Source organism: Notolepis coatsorum (genome assembly GCF_963971535.1).
Source record: "Notolepis coatsorum genome assembly, chromosome: 19".
Classification (NCBI taxonomy): domain Eukaryota; kingdom Metazoa; phylum Chordata; class Actinopteri; order Aulopiformes; family Paralepididae; genus Notolepis; species Notolepis coatsorum.
The window spans coordinates 84,216,071-84,225,849 of record NC_140183.1 but is presented as its reverse complement, the minus strand read 5'-3'; the positions used below and the strand labels follow the sequence as shown (position 1 = coordinate 84,225,849).

The 9,779-nt window shown below is 41.3% G+C and overlaps 1 protein-coding gene across 4 annotated transcripts in view; it reads left to right on the top strand.

Moving 5' to 3' along the window:
- The first annotated feature begins 660 nt into the window (after positions 1-660).
- The window catches only part of leng9 (leukocyte receptor cluster (LRC) member 9), a 51,774-nt gene continuing 42,655 nt past the window's right edge, over positions 661-9,779 (top strand). For all 4 annotated transcript variants that reach the window (XM_084335675.1, XM_084335677.1, XM_084335676.1 and 1 more), the window contains exon 1: positions 661-799. In XM_084335675.1, the coding sequence (XP_084191801.1) occupies positions 664-799 (136 nt within the window). In that variant the 5' untranslated portion in view covers positions 661-663. The remainder of the gene's footprint in view (positions 800-9,779) is intronic.

Here is a 9,779-nt window from a genome sequence, read left to right as displayed (position 1 = left end):
AATAAGACAAATGTTTTAAAACTATAATCAATTGGTGTTCTGGGTGTATAGCGATTTATATCGTTTTCGGCCATAAACAAAGAAACACTACATTACCCATAACCCCTCTGTGGTCAAAGGTCGATTGAGTCAGAACTCAACTCATAACAGAGGGCGTGCTTCTTCAGGTAACGTTACTGTATCTCCACACAGTAGTATTTACGTGTGTTCATATATTAAATATATTTTATATATATATTTTTTTTTAACTTGAGACGTATATGTTAATTTGGCTCTGAACGCGGCGTTTTCAGCTTTTTAATTTTCACTTTTTCTCTGGGTTAGGTTAGGTTCAAATAATACTAGTTTATTTGCCAGCAGATAGATTAGCCAATCACTTCCGCAATACGTTTCAGTGTCTTATGTCGTATTTTTGCAGTCATACTGACTAGGTAACAACAACAACACAACAGCCTGTGAAATATTTTGAGGGAAATTGGCTTTATTGGGTTTATTTTTTTTAATCCTATTGTATTGGTAAAATGGTGATATGTATATCTGTTCATCCTGTGTTCAAATGTATGTGTTATTCCATTCTAAACCAATAAACTATTCTATCTATAAATAAGTGTACGACTGCCTCTTAATACCACTGTTGAAATAACACCATCTGACAGATTGACCATGGCTTCAGATGAGCCAAAAGTGCCTTTGGACTCATCAGAGGACAACAGAGAAGGGACAGACACAGCCAGCCCAGGGACAGAAGTCCCAGCTGGCCATAACCATGACAGTGGCACTGGCACCAACACCACGACAGGTGAAGGCTCTTCTCACTTTTAACATTCCATTGATGCTGACCGACTCTGACATTGTTTGATATTAGGATCTTTGACTTTGTAGTTCATCTTCGTTACAGACATGATACATTATTGATGAGTATATAATGAGCAGGGGTGCAGTGGTAATTTCAGAAGTGGTTGTACTCTGTTTATAATGACGTCACGTGCGTATAATAATAGTTTTCCTAAGTAAAACCTTGGAAAGGGCAGTCGCCGCCCAGCTTCATCAACATCTGTCCAACCATGAGCTCTACGAACCCCTTCAGTCAGCCTACCGAGCACATCACAGCACAGAGACCGCCCTCATCAAGATCACTAATGACCTCCTCCTTGCTGCAGACTCCGGACACATCAGCCTCCTCATCCTTCTCGACCTCTCCGCGGCGTTCGATACAATATCCCACTCAGTCCTCCTCAAATGCCTCTCCGACAACCTTGGCATCACCGGTACAGCTCTGTCTTGGTTTCATTCATATCTCACAAGTAGATCTCAGTTTGTCAGCATCAGCGGCTCATCCTCCCCCCCGGCCCCAGTCAACCACGGTGTCCCCCAAGGCTCCGTGCTGGGTCCCCTACTATTCACCATTTACATGCTCCCCCTCGGTCAGATTATACGTCACTACGGACTCAACTTTCATTGTTATGCTGATGATACTCAGCTCTATATCAGCACCTCACCATCCTCCCAGCTCCCCCCACAGTCTGTAGTCAACTGCCTCCACGCCATAAAAACCTGGATGTCAACCAAATTACTGAAACTCAACAGCAAAAAGACAGAGCTCATGGTTGTGGCCCCCAAGGCACTGCTCGGGAAGGTTGGAGATCTCCTCCTCCACGTTGACGGCTGTTCCATCTCCCCGTCTCTCGAAGTCCGTAACCTGGGCGTCACCCTTGACTCCACACTTTCATTTCACTCCCACATCAAATCCGTCACCAAGTCTGCCTTCTACCACCTCAGGAACATCTCCCGTCTCCGACCCTCACTCTCAGACTCTGTGGCTGAGACCCTGATCCACTCATTCATCACCTCCCGGTTGGACTACTGTAACGGAGTCCTGTTCGGGGTACCCAGTAAAGCCCTGGACAGGCTCCAGTATGTTCAGAACTCAGCTGCCAGGGTTCTCACTCACACCAAGCCCTGGCAGCACATCACCCCCACCCTCATCCACCTCCACTGGCTCCCAGTCAGGTTCCGCATCACCTTCAAACTCCTGCTCCTCACCTACAAATCCCTCCATGCCCTCGCCCCCCAGTACCTGTCTGATCTCCTCCACCAGTACACTCCATCCCGGAACCTACGATCCTCTGATCTAGGTCTCCTCTCCATCCCTCGCACCAGGTTACAGACTTTTGGGGACAGAGCCTTCAGCGTGGCGTCCCCTACCCTCTGGAACTCTCTCCCCCCGAAATCCGCAACGCCCCAACCCTGGACACCTTCAAATCTGCTCTAAAACACACCTCTTCACCAAGACTTTTCCCCATCAGTTAGTTTAGATTAGATTAGGTCCATTATCCCTTAACTTCCCTCATCCCCCTTTTCCCCCCCTATTTCCCTAGCCCTATTTCCCTAGCCCTATTTTTTGTCCTGATTGTCAAGCGACCTTGGGTTCTATGAAAGGCGCTATATAAATTTGATCTATTATTATTATTATTATTATTATTATTATTATTATTATTATTATTATTATTATTATTATTATTATTATTATTATTATTATTATTATTATTATTATTATTATAATTGAGTATAGGCAACAGAGCCGTACAGTATGGGTAACAGAGCCTAGGGTGTAGGCAATGGAGTCATAGTTCAGAGTTGTCAACGTGGCACAGAGTTCAGGGAGATGACAGCTGAGGAAAATAAGCTGTTCCGAGTCTAGTCTATACTGCCTTCCTCATTAATCCATGGGTGCAGTCGTAATTTCAGAAGTGGTTGTACTCTGTTTATAATGACGTCACGTGCACGCGCGTGCATGCACATAAATGTTCCCTCGTGTGCGACAGAACAGCTCCGACCAGCATTATGATTAGAATGAGTATTATGCATAAATAGTAGGACACATGTTTGTATAGGAAATGACTAGTTTTAGTTTAGTTTTTGTAAATATTGCCTTGAAATAGAGAAGCTGAAAAAGGTAGCAGGATGTAGCATTCAATATATAAAGAAATGATATTGTCAACACTAACAGACATTGTTGACAACCTAGGATGGCTTAGATTAGACGACAGAGTACAGCAACTTGCAATGGGCCTGGTCCACACTACACGACTAAGGTACCCATGTACATGTCAAAATACTTCCCAAAGGTCAGTGAATACCACGACCACAACACCAGAGGGAGCTCCACAAATCATGTTAAACCCAGATTCGGCTCAAACAAGGGACTAAACACGTTTCGCAATTATGCCACATCAATGTGGAACGCCCTACCCACAGCTGTAAAGGAATGTGAATCACTACCCACTTTCAAAACGACTCTCAAAGAACACCTACGAGAGACTCCAATTCGAAACTGGCCCCTGTAAATGTCCTAACGCAACCCCCTCCAATGTACAATAAATGTCCTATTAAACCCAATAATACACGAGACCCTCTTCTTGGAACCAAGTAAGGTTTCGTCGATAATCCAATGTACAGTTACCCCCCCGCCACCCGCCTACCCAACCCGCCCCCCCTCCTCCACCCCACCTACCAACCTCCTACCTACCAACCTCCTCCAATGTACAGTTTCTTCGTCAAATGTATATACTCTCTTTTTTAGACTCTTCTTGTATCAAAAACAGTACTGTATTTGTAAATCTGGTATGTCATAAATGTAGAGATGTAGCAGTACTGTCTATCTGTATGTCATGTATGTCATATATGTTATGATGAATTGAAAATGGGGGACCCTGATGTAAACAAGACGAAAGTCTTTCTTTGGTCTGCATCCCCTTAACAATTGTGTGTATTGAGCTGTACTGTATTGTACCCATTCTGCAATCTGTTAATAACATTTTCAATCAATCAAAGATATGGTTGAAAAACAAACAATGTTTTAAATGTAATTGTAGATACAATCAGAGGTGCAGTGCTCATGCCACGCGGTACCACGCCGTTCCACCACTTTTCTGAGCAGAAGCACGTGCACGCGAGTGCACACAAAAATGCGTTCACAACTTTCACTCGACTCGTCGTGCCGTGCGCCAAGTACCGGTACTCACATAGCTACTTGTCTTTTCATAACAATAGCATAACAAAGAACGAGAAGAGCCAAACCAAAATACAAGCCCTGTACCAATTGGTGGGGGTTTGTGACAAATGGTCCCGACTGGAAGGATGAGACATTTCTTAAGTTGTGCTTCAGAAGGAAACTGTCCTTCTGTAAACTGTAAGTTACATTGTTAATTTAGTTTGTATTTACTTTTCTAGTTTAAGTTAATTCAATTAAAGACATTGTAACTACAATATTGTATCTACAATTACATTTAAAACATTGTTTGTTTTTCAACCATATCTGTTGACAATATAATTTCTTTATATATTGAAGGCTACATCCTGCTACCTTTTTCAGCTTATCTATTTCAAGGCAATATTTACAAAAACTAAACTAAAACTAGTAATTTCCTATACAAACATGTTTCCTACTATTTATGCATAATACTCATTCTAATCATAATGCTGGTCGGAGCTGTTCTGTTGCACACAAGGGAACATTTATGCGCATGCACGTGACGTCATTATAAACAGAGTACAACCACTTCTGAAATTACGACTGCACCCCTGGATTAATGAGGAAGGCAGTATAGACTCGGAACGGCTTATTTTCCTCAGCTGTCATCTCCCTGAACTCTGTGCCACGTTGACAACTCTGAACTATGAGTGAGCGGCTACGTGGCGTAGTGGGCAAGGCGCTCGCCACGAATGCGGAGACGCTGGGCTCGCCTGTTCGAGCCCAGCGCTCCACATTGCTTTCAGTTTAGCTGGTCGTTCATACTAATACACATTGGCCGTATTAGGGGGTGGGAAACTGATGGGTGGGGATCGGGCGTTGTGGACAGCGACTCCTACAGGTCGGTTGGTACGCCTGCGCAGTAGAATCAGGAAGTGTCGGGGGCAGCGTGAGCCTCCCACGCGTTACTCCTCGCCACTGAGAGATCGAGCTGCGCAGGTGAAAAGATGCGACTGCTGTTACCTCAAGTACCGGAGGGGACTTGTGCTATGTATGACTTAGTCCACATTGCAGCCGGCTTGTGGGAGGCAAGAAACAGCGTTCGTGACAGGGGAGGGTTGAATTGGATGATACGAAATTGGGATTGGGAAAAATATAGAATAAAATGGGAGAAAAAGTGGATAAAAAAAAAAAAAGACAACTCTGAACTATGACTCCATTGCCTACACCCTAGGCTCTGTTACCCATACTGTACGGCTCTGTTGCCTATACTCAATTTATACCTACCTACTGTTTTCACTGCCTACAACTTTACTGCCCTACACTGTAATCATAATAATCTTAACTACCCACCTCATACTATACTGTAGTAATAATAATATAATAATACACTTTATTTGTATAGCACTTTTCATACAGAAATTGCAGTTCAAAGTGCTTCACAGCAGTAAGAAAATACAGGCATAAGTGAGCATAAAAAAAGATTAAAAAAAAAAAAGGTAGTAAGGTAAATCACAGTTTTTCACATTCGGATCTAACATCCAAATAGGTCTCTCTGTTTACGGTTTCATTCCATTTAAAAATAGGCAGTAATCGAATGGAATAGACAGAGTAAAAAAGTGCGGTTTGATTCAGTTTAAAAATAGGCAGTAATAAAAATAATAAAATAGAATAGAATTAAAAAAGTGTGATAAAATAGTTCAATAAAAATATACAATAACATTTATAACAGAGCAGTGCATCGCTCATAATAGTTTGAGTTTCTTTACAAAGTTCAGTTCTAAATGACCTTATAGAACAACAGAGCAGTGCATCGCTCTTAACACTTTATAGAACAACAGAGCAGTTTCTTTACAAAGTTCAGTTTTAAATGACAACAGAGCAGTGCATCGCTCATAACTAAATTACAGTGCATACGAGGTAGTGAGATAAAATTTGCATGATAGAACCAACTGACACATGAATTTGATAGGAAGTGTATAAAAGTAGGCAGAATAAGAATAGTGCAGGTAAAATACAAATTGTGTCAGGATATCCCTGATGTTTCATTTAAATGCCTGAGCAAAGAGATAGGCTTTAAGCTGTCTTTTGAAGATATCTAGCGAGCTGGCTTCCCTGATGTTTTTGGGTAGTTTGTTCCATAGTTTTGGGGCGTAGTTGATAAAGGCTGCATCACCGATCCTCTTTTGACTGTTTCTGGGAGCCTCTAATAGTCCAGCAGCTGATGATCGCAGTGTTCTTGCTGGCCTGTAATTTATTAGAGTGTTGGCGATGTAGCTAGGTCCCTGTCCATTTAGAGCTTTGTATGTAAGGAGAAGGACCTTGAAGTAAATTCTAAATGTTACATGAAGCCAGTATAAAGCAGCTAAGACTGGACTAAGGCTCTCTCTTTTTGGTTTTGGTTAGCAGTCGGGCTGAAGTTTTCTTAGGGAGACCTGTGAAAAGTGGATTACAGTAGTCTAACCGGCTAGATATGAATGCATGAATTAGCTTCTCAGTATCGTTTTGATTAATAAAAGGTTGTACTTTTGCTATGTTTCTGAGATGAAAGTGCTGTATACCACATACTGTATATACATTTATATATTTATATTTACTGCATATATATACAGTACAGTAAATATATAAATGAAAAAGTGTGTCCAAACATTTTACTGCATATAATCCTTCTATATACCTTCTTATAGAGCTGCATATAACCCATATAGCTATGTATGATAGCATGTACAAGAATGCTGTATATCCCATATATATATTTATTCTTAACGTATGTATATATATTGTGGCAGATATCACCCCCCCTCTCATGGATATGTGAAGGACGGGAGATATTTCTACCACGGAAGGAGTGGAAACAATTAGGTAGCTGATTAGTACTGATAGAACACACCTGTGCATCATTAGTTCACCCACATCTCACACACACACCCCAGACACACACACTACAAATACACTAGGATAGAGATAGTTGAGTTCAGTGGAGGTGAGGTTGGAGTTGTTGCATTGATAGAGAGATTGTTATATTCAGAGTTTTGTGAGGTGAGAGGTAGTGAGAGGAGAGGTGAAGGCGAGAAGGTGTTCATCTGTCTGTACATACCTGCACATAATCCTTTTACATATCTGTAGATACTATATCTATATCTGTACATATCCCTTACCTACTCTTACTAGTTACGTTGCTGGCCAGTATGACTACGACCATACTGTCTTTATACCTGTATCACTGTACATTAATATATATTACAACTCTGTACATACATCTGATTAGCACTACACCCAGTAGTACTAATTTATATATTCTATACCCAGTTTAATCACCTGTACATTGTATATTACTGTTGCACTTTACTGTTATATTTGCACTCTGGTTCGATGCCAAACCTCTTTGCATTGTACTGTACTTTTACTGTAAAATGACAATTACATTTGAATCTAATCTAATGTAGATATTGTAAATTACAGATACTACAACAAAATTATGACCAATCCCATAGGCCACAACTGCCTTGGGTATTCCCACACCTCATCTATATTCTTTTAGTTTTTTAACAATTACAAACCCCTGAGCCTGTGGTACAGATTTTGATTTTATTTTATTAGGGATCCCCATTAGCTGGTGCGATAGCAACCAGCTAGTCTTCCTGGGGTCCACACACAAAAAAACACACAAAAACAATCACTATTGCAAAAAACAAAATTATTAAAAGTCAGTACACACAATGCATAATGAACCTACTGTAACAATTAATATAGCTAAAATTACATTAGTGTAAAACAAAAACAAAAAATTACTTTACAGTGTTAAAAACAATTTAAAAACAATTAAAGATTCTTTTTAAAAGTGAATCTACTGTAAATGCAGCAGAGGTTCCGAGGCAGGCCATTCCACAGAGTTAATGCTCTAAAAATAAAAGATCTCCCCAGAGCGCTGGTTCTAGGACCTGGCAATTCAAGCTGCCCACTACTGGAACCTCTAGTGTAATGCTCGTGCACAGTATTACTAAAAACAATCTGTTGATTATGTATAAAAACAGGAGTCTTACTGCTCATGACCAACTTGAACAGCACAAGTATATTAAAAGACAATCTATTTTCAACGTTAAGCCAAGAGAGGCGGGCATGCATACGGCTCACATTAGACCTTAGTGAGCAGCCCAGTACCAACAGTAGATTTGTTAAGGGGCACCATGACTAATATGTGTTCTGGGAAGTTGCTCTCTGTTATCTCCTGGGGCCTATGGTGAAGGGTGTGTTGCAGTTAACGTCTGTGATTGAGAGGAGTGGTTACACGAGCATGGGTGCTTTTTAGAGAGTGCATTTATCCTCCACCTTAAGCAACTTCCAGTAGAAACCAGTGTCTCATGATTGATATGATCCAGGCACAGCCCTCCATAGCAGGAGGCAGTTCCTGTCCAACACTATCTGCTTCTACTCCCTCTAGTGTTGCTGGGTTCAGAGCCAGATGGCAGGTCCAAAACGTGAACAGAAGTACTTCATACATAGGTTCCAGACCTTGTGCAAGCATTCCTTCCTGTTGGAATCCCCCCTGTTCCTATGTATCTGAAACCAGTTGATCATAAGAGACTTCTTGTAACCTTGGTGCGTTTGTCCTGGCTGGTACGTTCTAGTCTGTCAGGGTCAGCCAGTAATGTCTCATGGTCAGCAATGTAGATTTGAAGCCTTTGATTAAAATACAATTACAATTAAAAAAGGATTAGGACCGTGACTCCCATTTAGTTCTTCTGATCAGTGGTACATTGCGTTACAAGGTGTGGTGGAATGTCATTAAAGGGGCACTTCACCAAAAAACGATGTTGATTTATTTTGCACATAGTCTCACACACATCCAAATCCAAAACAGTTTTTCACACATTAACACATTCAGTGCCATTCACTGATTTACACGTTTCTGACGCCCGGCCATTGAGTGTCAATCACGTGTGAACACGTTTCTGGATTGTTTTAAATTTTTTTGTAATACCCTATTCCATCCAGGGAGCCTGGTGTTATCATAGGGAATGAGTCTGAGATCGCAAAAGTCCAATACCACCGCCTGATGGAATGCGGCCGGTAGTGCACATCCTTTGAAACGTTGAGTCTTTGGCTGTGCGTCGATTATATAGGTCCAGGCGGACTTTTCTTATTCGGACAAGTGTAGCGGTTCTAATGCTCGGATTGAGAAGAAACAATTACTCCTGTGGTGGATTCTGTGTTGGATTATGTTGGCGGAACGATGGACATCAATACTTGGAATGGCGATCAGATAATTGGAATATTCTTTTCGGGGTACATCCTAGTCAAGGTAAGGGCTATATGGTATCAATCTTGCGTTGATCCAACAATGTTTTCATTGCGATCCGAGCGTATGTGTGTAACGCTACTCCATAACGTATTCCGTTGGTGACGATCAAAGCATCGAAAAATGCTTTGATTTGAACTGTAGCGTGTGTAGGGACAAAACGCCAATGGATTAGGTATAATACACATTGCGGCGTATAACCAGCCTCTCAGGAATTGGCCCGGATCATTCCGAAATAACACTCATATTCACCATGGTATAAAACAGGAACATATCGATGGAAAAATGATTTCTTTTTTGCATCTTGACCGGAAGAAACCCAGTGACAAATGACTATAGTATTGTATCCATAGCTATAATATAGTTATAGCTCTACAAACAAGGTGACGGACTACATTGGTTTAATGGGTGGCATGAGCATAGCCGCTTCCCGGAAGAGGCGTGGCACAGAATGTGTTAATTTAGGATGACAGTTGAGTAAATTAGTTTGAATATGGCCACCAGTGA